The sequence below is a fragment of the Panthera pardus genome, unplaced genomic scaffold (genome assembly GCF_024362965.1).
Source record: "Panthera pardus isolate Hobbes unplaced genomic scaffold, ASM2436296v1 HiC_scaffold_10, whole genome shotgun sequence".
NCBI lineage: Eukaryota > Metazoa > Chordata > Mammalia > Carnivora > Felidae > Panthera > Panthera pardus.
In genome coordinates this window covers 69,977,686-69,989,715 of record NW_026526655.1, presented here as the reverse complement: position 1 = coordinate 69,989,715, position 12,030 = coordinate 69,977,686, and the positions used below count along the sequence as shown (strand labels likewise).

At 37.9% G+C, this 12,030-nt stretch overlaps 1 protein-coding gene across 2 annotated transcripts; it reads right to left on the bottom strand.

The window, feature by feature from the left end:
- Positions 1-423: 423 nt before the first annotated feature.
- GCG (glucagon) lies at positions 424-10,465 on the bottom strand. 2 transcript variants are annotated; one of them, XM_019457732.2, is made up of 6 exons: positions 10,344-10,465; positions 6,989-7,089; positions 5,098-5,259; positions 3,075-3,212; positions 1,577-1,720; positions 424-904 (listed from the first exon to the last, which is right to left on the bottom strand). In XM_019457732.2, the coding sequence occupies exons 2-6, from the start codon at positions 7,078-7,080 to the stop codon at positions 898-900; spliced, it is 543 nt and encodes a 180-aa protein (XP_019313277.1). In that variant the 5' UTR covers positions 7,081-7,089; positions 10,344-10,465; the 3' UTR covers positions 424-897. The 2 variants fall into 2 exon arrangements, with proteins under 2 accessions (XP_019313277.1, XP_019313285.1); XM_019457740.1 differs by lacking the exon at positions 424-904 and having other exon boundaries at positions 1,573-1,720.
- Between the last annotated feature and the right edge of the window lie 1,565 nt (positions 10,466-12,030).

Here is a 12,030-nt window from a genome sequence, read left to right as displayed (position 1 = left end):
TAAACGTTTTTATTTATTTTGAAGGAGAGAGAGAGAGAGCATGAGCGGGGGAGGAGCAGAGAGAGAGGGAGACCCAGAATTCAAAGCAGGCTCCAGGCTCTAAGCTGTCAGCACAGAACCTGGTGCGGAGCCGGATGCGGAGCCAGAACTCACGGACAGCGAGATCATGACCTGAGCCAAAGCCAGACGCTCAACCAACTGAACCACCCAGGCGCCCCAACTGATGATTTAATTTTTAAAGATAAGCCAGAAATCAATACATTTATATATTTTTTCAGGGTTGCCCACAAAGCACGGTGCAGACATTCAAATCGTGAAGCCATGTCTGGGCACCAGATTTGGCTCATGGGCTATGAGCTTAGGAAGAAGGGGTGTTTGGAAGGAGTGGGGTCATGAAGAAGAGAGAAGGCAGACAATGGTAAAGAAGCTTGAAAATTTTATTTATCTACCATTTATATATTGAAAGCAGAGCATTTTTATGACAAATGTTTCAAGAAGGAATTTCTCTTTCCAGTTTCACCACTGTGGCTACTAGTCCTTCCTTTATCTTATCATTACAATGCAGATATGTTGTGATTGAAATAATTTATAGGTACAAATTACATCACAGAAAAGTAATTTCATTGCTAAATGTAAGCAGGTTAGGGTACTTCATCCAAAATAAGAAAAGGAGAGAATTCTGCACTTCCACATTTTAAAGCTGGTATTTTAACAACTCTTTGACCATGGTTTATTCCGTTTACAATCTTTGGTCACACAATATTAAAAGAAAAGTTATTTATTAGCATGCAAAGCAATATGGCTTCAGGATACATCTCTTAAATTTACAGAACTTAAAATTTCAAATATTCCATGTGGCTGGCAGGTGATGTGAAGTGATCTTGAACAGTGACATACTTATTTCCTAGAAATTAAAAAAAAAAAGGTAGTGAATTTAACAATAGCTATGACACTTAGATGACACTTAGTAGTTAACTTATCCAGGAAATATTTCAGTGATTTACTTTGATAAAATTTGTTCATCAATCTTTTCATCTTATAAATCCCTTAGTCTTTTCAACTCTTCAAACATTTGCAGAGACGACTTATCCTAAAGTTCCCCTATGATGAAATATAAAGTTTATGAAAAATTATAAAAAGCAATTATAACCTATGAAAATAAGTGGTTAAGTTTTGGTGTTTAAACTTTTACTACTATGCTTATTACAGTAAGGACATAATACCATGTATACTGGTGTTTTCCTATGTGCTAAAATGTCACCATAAATAGCAATTTTTAATATGACATTAATATGCAAATGCCTTAACATCTGCATGTTTCATTCATATCTGTGTTCCTAATGCCTTATCCCTTATTGACACTCAGGAAATGCTTTTTGCAGTAGAGGGGTAAATGAATAAATCTTACTGATGAAAAGTGAATATAATAATGTTTTCTTAAAGGATTCATAATTTTGATTATATACCAAGAGACTAAATAAAGACCCTCTTCCCCACACCGGGAACCACCTGTAGCCTGTGTGATAATAGTTATGAAAGTTTTGATGGTTTTCAGAATTAACTAAAATGGTGTCACCTCTCAGTAATTTTGGTCTGAAGCAGCCAGTTTATAAAGTCCCGGGTGGCAAGATTGTCAAGAACTGTGTTCATCTCATCGGAGAAAGAGCCGTCGGCGTGTCTGCGGCGTAATTCTTCAACAATGGTGACTTCTTCTGGGAAACTGAAGGAATAAGGGCCAAATGAGTGGTTAAAGGTTTTAAGTAAGTGCTTATTGATTGCTTATCCCTGGTAGCATGTGTGAGGGTCACTGAGAAAACAGTAAGTTTCTATTTCCCGGGGGAGGGGCCTGCTATGAAAAGCCTCACAGAAACCTGCATGTGGGCAAGGGAATGATTTAGGTAGGAAAGAGCAGAGTTGGGAACTGAAACCAGACCTAAGGAGTAGCTTCATGCCCTTCTCAATATTCCAGGCTGCTTCGAATATTTTAGTGTATTGGCAGCACAGATGTTATTACTGAGACTAATTCGTCTATAAATCAGAAAAATGTATGATGTCTCGTAAAACTAGTGATTGTCTGAACAGCCTGGCAAAGTACAGGATTAGCCGATTAAAGTTTAGTCCATATAACATTTCCTCTTTGAATGGTTTGCTCTGGCAGGAATTTTTGCGGTACATTAAAACACTACAAAATATCCTCAAGTGTAAGTGACTATTTTACCAATTAGTTTCATCGGTTTGATCATGTTTTAAGTCACTAACAATACTAGTTTCCTTTTGCCTTAAGCTCTCTTTAAGGCTCAGTGAACTTGTTTTAAATCTCACTTAAGAAAAAAAAAAAGAGTTGAACATGAATTTCCTGCCTCTCATATTTCAAATGTCAATCAAAATGATCAGGAGAAAATGAGATGGTTCAGGAATCTGTTTGGTTGTGGTAAGTTCCAAGAAAGTCCCAAAAGGCTCTAGCTTCATTTTCAACTTTGACAATTTGGTGATTGTCTATATGACAGCCCTATTAAAAAAATGGGCATATCGTTAAATCTATGGCTGTTCCCACGTATCTGTGCTTTGAGGGTCATTTCATTACACATCTTAAATTGTCTTCCTTTTAGTCTTCATCACATTTTTACCTGAATCCTGACACACACACACATATATATATGATCCCATGTGTAAATATTTGCAGTCGGACTTTCTGTTTTCATCATTGTGTCTCCTTTTTCCTTAAACCTAGTTTTCCCAAGACAGTTCTTGTTTAAGCCGGTTGTCTTCGTACAGTTATCAAAAAAGCATTCTACTTGTTATCAAGAGTGTTCTGGATTGACAAATGAATGCCCTAATTACAATGCCACTCTAATAGAGAATAATAATTAATTACAAATATTATTAATCCTTGCTATCAAAAGTAAAACAGACTAGACTTTTGTAGACTGTCTCCCACCAATATGAGTTATTTCCTCACTTTGTGAGACTATACTAATTGCTTCTGTAATCCAGATCCATATATAGATAACTGTAGTCTAAGTTTTCAGCATCATGCAAAAAAAAAAATGTTAAATAAGAATGTACAGACTTACTCTCGCCTTCCCCGGCCTTTCACCAGCCAAGCAATGAATTCCTTGGCAGCTTGGCCTTCCAAATAAGAACTTACATCACTGGTAAAGGTCCCTTCAGCATGTCTCTCAAATTCATCATGACGTTTGGCAATGTTATTCCTGAACGAAATGTGAAAGTTAAGTTGAAGATCTGTCTCTTTAGCAATATGGTTCTCACCTTTAAACAGTGCAGCCTGGGGTTCAGGATCCTATGTAGAAGGGGCTGAGGGAGATTTGGGAGATGAGGGTAGCCGGGGGATCATCCTGAAGCTACATCAATTACCTGGAGTGAAGGATGATGGGACAGGGCTAGTAACAATGAAAGCGGGCTAAAGCCCCTCCACTCTATCGGCTTACTCATTTTCGGCTCCCCTGCTTGTCTGTGCCATTGATTATTAAAGCTGCATTCACTTCGGTCTCAATATAAGTGGGTTCTGCACCGTGCTGTGCTACTTGCAGGTAAGGCGGCTGTTTGTTATTAGTCCACATGGGGTCAGAGTTAATGCAATGCTTCTAGGGAAAGCCAAGGGCCCTCTCAAAATCCAGCAAAAGGACCACAGGATAATGGACTAAAGGAAACGTGTGATGGGCCAGCAACGAGGAAAGCTAAGAAGAGGGCTCCATTTCACCCTCAAGCATGTGCAGAGTGCTCTGTGTAGGTGGGTGACGAGCCACCCTCAGTTTCCCTGATGTGTGTTACCCCAGAAGGTTTATCTGAAACACACAACAGAAACTGCCTAAGAAAATAATCGTCTCACATTAGTTTACCAAGTTGTAGCATTCTTTTTCTAGAAATGAGGACAGCTGTTTCCATTTTTTTCAAATTTCTGATTTTCCACATTTTACCAAAGGCCTCATCTCTAGTCCTTGGCAGGAACTTTTCCCAGTGTCTCTTCTGGCCATGACCATCATTTCTGTAGCTGTAACTTTCACTTAAGAACTTTTGGTCAATCGCTCTGTCTCTCCTGTTTCTCCTGTTGGCTTGTGTCTACTCTCTTGCTCTCCCTTCCTCTCTCCCTTCTCTTTTCTTTTTTTTTTTTTAAATGTTTATTTCTTTTTATTTTTAGAGAGAGAGAGCATGAGCAAAGAAGGGGCACAGAGAGAGGGAGAGAGAGAATCCCAAGCAGGCTCCGTGCTGTCAGCAAAGAGCCCAGTGTGGGGCTGGATCTCATGAACAATGAGATCATGACCCGAGCTGGACGCTTAAGCAACTGAGCCACCCAGGCACACCTCTATTCTATCCAGACAAATCTATGCCCTTTCCTGATTTTTAGATTCCTTTAGCTACTTTGTATGCATAACTCCCTTCCCCTTGTGGGCCATCCTCCAAAGAAATTGTGAAATTCCACCATCTCTGTGAAACCCTTGCAGATGATTTCCTCCAGTAGCCTAGATGTAGCAAAAAACCCAACACTGTCAAAGAAAATCCAACATTAAAATGTATGCCTTACGATAGGCTTGTGTTCTTATTTGCCTTCTTCTCTCTTTATGCTGTGCAGCTAGGCTGTAATTTTAAATGTGTATCTTGGATTGTATTCTACAAGAAAAAGACTGCATCTGTTTCCATTCCTTACCATGATTAACTTGGCTAGAGGATACTTTGAATGTGATCACAATCATGAGTTTGAACCCTACAAGGGAATGGTGAATTCGCTGTATCTTTTGGTCAGAAATTAGATTCCTAATCTTGCAGGTTCACAAAAGTCAACTTCTGATTTTAAAGGAAAATGGCCCAAGAGGGTAAATATTGCTAAGACCACAGGTGGGAATATAAAGTCTAAGTCCCATTGGAGGGTAGATAAGGGGACTGAAGGGGTGAGAGGGTGGGACGTTCAAGGAATAATACAAAGGACAGTATCACCAACCTTGAAAATCACCGAAATTGGAAGAGCCTATGTGCACTAACTGATGAACATGATAAAAAAAAAAAACAGTCAGGAGAAATTTTAGACATATTTATGTAATATATTTGTGTGCAAATTTTGGACTAGGTTCAGACTCTTACTTGTTCCTCTTGGTGTTCATCAACCACTGCACGAAATCCTGCGCACGCCTGGAATCCAGATACTTGCTGTAGTCACTGGTGAATGTGCCCTGAGAATGGCGTTTGTCCTCAATCATCTGATCCGGATCATTGAGCGGGTCTGTCTGAGGAGCTGGGAATGATCTGTAAAGAACAGTGATGGGTACAACTAAATCTCTACCCAAGAGTAGAATCATTTCAATAGTACCTCTCTACAAAATACTGCACCGTATGACGCTGGAAGGCAGGTGCCTTGAGTATTTCAGTGGGTAGTTCGGAGACACCTTGGCTTGCCATGGGAATTCCATAGTTGTATTGGAATTGAATACACTCTGATTCTGAATTCTAGTAATAGATTTTTTCACCTGGCATCTTTTTTTCTGAAATGGGATTAAATAAATCTTTTTTCACTTAATTCATCTACTCATGATTGTGCTAATAATGACAGAAGAGATCAATGACTTGAATATTTTAAAAGAGTAAAAAATTCCACATCATTTGCTGGGCAGCAGATTTATGTTCCTAATTTTGTTTTGCATATATTCATATAAAAAGTTTAGTTACCTGGGTATATAATAGCTAATGCTGGAAGAAAGACAAACATTCAAAGAAAGACAAAAGAGGTGCATAGGTGGCTCAGTTGATGAAGCATCAAACTCTTGATTTCAGCTCAGGTCATGATCTCATGGTTCATGGGTTTGAACCCCACATAGGGCTCTGCATTGACAAGGTAGAACCTGCTTGAGATGCTCTCTCTGCCCCTCCCCCTCTCACTCTCTCTCTCTCTCTAAAATAGATTAAAAACATTAAAAAAAAGAAAGACAAGAAAAAGTGCACTTGGTAATTTGAAACTGTATAGTGGATAGTACGCATGCTAGAAATCAACAGTTCATTGGCATGGTAAATATGGGGAAATATTCAATGTGATTAATACTCAGAAATAGAAATGAGATACTATTTTTACCTGTCAAATTAGTGAAGATTCAATACTGGGGAGGATAGTGTGAGAGAAGTATTTCTATACTGCTGATGGGAATGTGTATGTGTGTGACTTTTCTGGAAAGCAAGTTGGCAAGATAATATAAAAAAATTAGACTCATTCAAAACCCTTTGACATAGTAATTCTACTACTAGAAATCTATCCTCAGAAAATAGTAAGAAGTCTAGGGGGGAAAATGTTATTTGCAGTATTCTTGGTGGGAAAATTTGAAGAATTCTTAAGTGTTCAATAAAGGAGGAATAGCTAAATAAATATTGTACATTTATGAGATGGAATAGAATGCAAGCATTAAAGGTCTTACATATAATAGGTATTTTTAATGATATAAGAAAAAACTAGCAACATAATGCTAAGAGAAAAAAAAAACATAGTATCTGGAATACGTTTATACACCATACACGTAAGATACAGGAAAGTAATATACCAAATTTCAAAATTATTAACAGTTTTCTCTGAATAATGAAGTTTGAGCACTGGAAACGAAATTGCATGTTTTTAAAATAGTTTCTATCATGAACACATATGACTTTTATAGCTAACAACCAGCCATTATTTTTAAAAAGGACACAAAGTTGGTATGAATCATGAAAATAATCTATTCTACAGTGTGTAATGAATGTACAGATAGGATCAACTGAAGATTCGAAAGAGCTATAATTTACTGTGTAATAAATTTTCAACATTGCCCACCCCTTTGGGTATGAAACAGCACATACTCTGATCTATACTGCAGAAAAGCGTGTATCACAATGATACCTTGAACATTTGGAAAATGTGCAGAGTCTTTTACTGAGACCTATTCACGAATCATAGTTTTAACAGGCTGTATTCTAACCATAATATCATGTTAGCTAAAGTCTAGAGATTTAGTACCTGGATTTCTCCTCTGTGTCTTGAAGGGAACGTTGCCAGCTGCCTTGTACCAGCATTACAAACAATCCGGCCACAAAGTAAATGCTTTTCATTTTTGCTGCCTGTGGGAACACAGAGTCAGGGAGGGGGGTGTGCGGGTGGGGGGAGACAGGCAACCACATTTAAACCTGTCCAATTAGATTAGTTCAATTTTGGCTAAGTAAATATTACAAATAGCAAGTATAAGCTAGTCATCAACTTTACTCTGATTATATTTCCTGCTTCATTTCAGATAGTAGATTATATTTTTCCCCAGATTTGGGGGGTGACAAAAAAGGATACAAAAGATATGTTCCACCCAATTAAAAAAAAAAGCTATGTACCACCAACTAAGCTCTTTCATTAGTGTAGGACACTTGTGTTAATGATCAGAAGGCTCATTTCCAGACTTGAAATTAAAAATGTCCATGATAAACATTTAAAATATCTACTGTAGATGATATGCTACATATGGTTAGCCTGAATGGCACTTTATCCATAATGCCACCCCCTTCACTATCAGTCTGGCTTTCAATTAATAGTCCTTCACTTCCAAGCATTTACATTATACTGCATTTCAACCATCTTAAAGCAGCCTCAGGCTACAACTTGGCATACCAGCTGTCGGTTCAGATGTATTATTCATTTATATTTTAAATAGTGTAACTTGGTCTAGACTTTGTAATTATAAAGCGGCCAACAGATTTGAGGTATTTTAGGGTGCTTTGACCTGTTCTAAATTAAAGGGAAAAATCATTTTAAAGACAAGCAATTTGCAACAAAAACTAATGCTTCTGGCAACTTGAACAATCACAACCAAGAAACTAAGAGATCACTGTCATAAAGAAAATTAATGCTTGCTTCTGAAGTCTTGGAAGTCCCCAGGTTGTTTTATAATTGGACTTAGTCCAGGATACGTCATTCACTGCTACTGACACCCTAGGCTTGGTTGTGGGATACACCTGGTTGCTTGTCTTCGTATCTCAAGCAGATGCCCTGTGAAGCCATTGGATGCCAAGGACCTGATGATGCAGTGTGGACGGGATGGGGATCAATATGAATGTGAGCAGCATGACCCCACAGGGCACGCTTCTCTATTTACCGAATGGAACCTTTGAGTCCAGTATTGGTCATGGGCTTCTCTCTGCTACCTTTAAGACCGACCGTGTTTACTTTGAGAAGTGGGGATTTCAATCCATGTTTGATTATGCTTATCTGTAAATGATTTGAATGAGTACTTTTGGCAAATGGCATTTGGTTTGAAATAAGGATTTTATAAATATTAACATTTGAAACTATCAATCTTTTCTTGAACATCCTAGCCATATTTACTATCTGTTTTTGGCACTAAAACACGCAGACTGTAGTACCTGCAGTGGTATTTTTTTTCTTTGAAATACTGTCTTTTTAGATTAAGTGGTCAATTAGACAAAGTAACACATTAGGAATTACAGGTTCATCCTTCTTCATTCATCAGTATTAAGTTCCTCATCTGGCATTTCGCTCTGGGTCAGTTCATCTAGTTGGCAAACTTAGGAAACTTTGTCACCTACGCAAGTTGTGTCTTCTGATTATAATTCTCAATTGTAAATTCATACTTTGGGGAATTTTTAAAAAAATTATGGTGGCAAGCATTTCTTTTTAGGATTGCCCCACTGTTAAAAGTCAATGTAGTCCTAGGGGCGCCAGGGTGGCTCAGGTGGTTAAGTGTCTGACTCTTGATCTCAGCTCGTGTCATGATCTCAGGGTTCATGAGTTTCAGCCCTGCATTTAGGCTCTGTGCTGACAGTGAGGAACCTGCTTGGGAATTCTCTCTCTCTCTCTCCCTCTCTCTGCCCCTCCCCTGCTCATGCGTGCTCTCTCTCTCTCTCAGGATAAATAAATAAACATTAAAAAATATTTTTAAAAAGTTGGTTTAGTCCTAAATAATTCCTTCTACGCAAAGATCCAAAAAATATTTTCTAGTATGTTTTACAGAGGCAGATTTAGAACAGGTGGGATTTTGCCACTGTGGGAACTGAAAGAGAAGCAACTGTAGGGAAGTGAGTATCTTCAGTCCTCTACAGTCAACAAAATGAGTTCTACTGAAAAAGGAACTGATTTTTAAGATGTCAGTTATTCATTTAGTGGAAGCCTATGGAATTGTGAACATTTGAAGAATCAGATTAATTGTTTGAATACCATTACCGAGAAAGCAAATATTTACGTTATTTTAGCTCCACCTCCTGCTCAATAAGAGAAGAATTTTAATTACCCCCCTTCAGGCAGTCTAAGGAGAGAATCTGCAGTTTTTTTAAAGAACCACATATTGCCATTCAAATTCAAAGGAAAATATAGTAACGATAGTATTCTTTGTGTAGGAAGCCTTTTAGAAAGATTAACCTTAGACCTAGGTAAGGTGACATTATAGCATATCCCTAAATATATTGGTGTTGTAGGCCAAATAAGTCCTTTTCAAACCGGTTGGCTCATTTCCTCTGCTAAGTCCTTCGTGCACATGGCAAAAACACACGCCTTGATCATTTTCTCCTTTGAGGATCTTTGTAAAATTGTTCTTTGTCCTTAAGTTAAATGGGTACTTTAGAACATCTTGTTTTTTTCTGAAGAGACTTACTAAATTTCCTTTCAGGATGTGGACATTTTAGATATATTATTTATTATTATTGGTCTTCAATCCCTGGGAGGTAATTATTCATCAGTGGTTTTACTCAGTTCCATCCAAAGACTTCTTAATAACTGACTGTATTTTTTTCTGCACCAAATATGCTATGTCTCATTTACAGTGAACTGATTTCACGGACGTTGATTTTTTGATAGACTTATCAGAAATTTGAATATTTGAAGGATGATGTTGACTCTGTTCTTTTGGAAAGCCATAAGTTTTCATTGGTAAGGAGCAATTGCTGTTATAGCGTCTCTAATGGACACATTTCTGCTGAATTTAAAAGGCGCCTTCTGTTCAAAGTAGTATATACATTTATCAAACCCTAGCAAAATATTTATTTTTCAAAATGTTAACCATTTACTTTTAAAATGCAGTCCTCATAACTGTTAAATCTTACAAGGGCATTGATTTGAATCTTTGTTTTTCTTTCTATTTTATATCTTTAAATTGAATTATCTATCCAATGCACTTTTCAGCTTCATTATGTTGAAATAAATATATGTAAATGCGTTTTATATCACTTTTTCATCTCGATTCCGCCCCCTGTATTATGATTAATAAAGTATAAGATGAAAGAACAGCACTTAATTCATAATACTTTGCCCCATAAAAATACTCAACTGTACCCCAAACAAGATTTACAATCTTGCAATCACTCCCGATTCGTCTTACCTTCTGACACTTGACTGGAACAGAGCAGGTGGAGAGAGAGCGAACCCTCTTTTCGGAACTTTGGATGTGTGTGTCCTGAGCCCTGTACTTCTGCAGCACAGTGCACTGTATTTATATACTCTCAGCGTTGTTTAGACTCACAGATATTACGCTGACAGTATAAATTTCTCATCTGTAAATAATGAGTTTTTGTTACAAACGATTTCACTCGCCTACTCACTTTGCTCATCTGCATTCTAAGCTTATATTGGGTGGGACCTCGGAGACCAGGAAACTTTTTATTTACTCTCTTGCTTTTTTTTTGTTGTTGTTGGGAATGGAAAGGGCAGTTTGGAAATTCACCCTTCACCCTCAGTCAGGCATGAAAATCACTTAAGTACTCTAAAGTGAATTTTGATGCCGAAGACAAAAAACCCGTGAAATTACACAGACTATGGCTAACCTCACTTTGAGCAGGGCCTCATTTGGGGGTCTTACAAGTCCTCCCGCTTGTTGTTTAGTTATGATGCATTCATCTGAATGCAATAATCAGTTCATTCTATCATCTACCCAAGTAATAAATCATTTGCTCGACACATAATCAGAATTTTCTCATCCCCACCCTACGAAATTTATTTGTACTATTTTCTAGAGGAATTTTTTTAAAACATCGATTAAGATCTAATGTGTCCTGTTGTGGTAAATTGGATTCAGGCAGAAAGGATACAGCAAAATGAGGATTAAACATCCAAGATAGGTAATGATAATAAGACAGGAACTAGTATTTCTTTTTTCTTCTAATGGATATATAAAGACTAACTGTTGATGAGAGACCCGGACACTAATTCACAAAAGAGAAAATGTGAGGAAAACTGTTGAGATGAGATGCATATTGTCACATTTCCTGAGCTTTGTGACCCACCACTTGGGACTTTAAAGATATACAGGATTTAGCAGACACGAGTCTGGTCACTTTAGAGAAAGAGAGAAATGTGAAGTGACCTGGACAGGTGGCATGAGAACAGTGTCAATGTAATTAGATTTTAGTCTGGCTGCTATCAACAAGCTGTGTGACTGTGGTCAAGTCACATCCTTTCTTTGTGCCTCAGCTTCCTCATTTGTAAAATAAGAGGGTTGGTTAAATGACTGTTGTGAAATAAAAATGTGATTCCATATGACAAAATCATTGCACCATTTCCTAGCTAGATTCCAATATTTGAACACCATCAAGTGCATGCCAAAGCTAATGACTTCTACAGAAGTAAATCGTGGAAGCAGCTGGAGAAACATTCCCAGGGAACTTAAACTGTTTGATCACGGTTTGGACCCACTATTTGATGTAAAGCCAGTTAACGGCCACAGAGATCAGTTCTATGTGAAATTGGGAGACCTCAGGAAAGGGGTTTGTACTGGTGATTACCGATGGTATAAAGCCTTGCTAATCAAAGTGTGGTCCAAAAACCAGCATCACCTAGGAGCGAGCTGGCTAGAAATGCAGACTCTCAGGCCCAAGTCCAGACTTACCCAGTAAGAATTTGCATTTTGTCAAGATTCCCAGGCAATTAATATGCATATTAAAGTTTGAGAAGCTTGGTTGTATAAAATACCCATCTCATTTTCTTCACCTTCTTCTCGGTGTGTGCTGGTATTTTCACCTGAGGACTACTTCTTAGCACCACCAGCAGAGGGGGTGAAAGAGCAGAGAAAG

Bases quoted from the DNA above. Each gene is read 5' to 3' on its own strand.
- GCG (XM_019457732.2), bottom strand. From the start codon at position 7,080: ATGAAAAGCATTTACTTTGTGGCCGGATTGTTTGTAATGCTGGTACAA. The intron at 3,213-5,097 runs GTAAGAGTCTGA...CATTTCGTTCAG, and splicing joins ATGAACACCAAGAGGAACAA to GAATAACATTGCCAAACGTC. The intron at 1,721-3,074 runs GTAAGTCTGTAC...TTATTCCTTCAG, and splicing joins AAAGGCCGGGGAAGGCGAGA to TTTCCCAGAAGAAGTCACCA.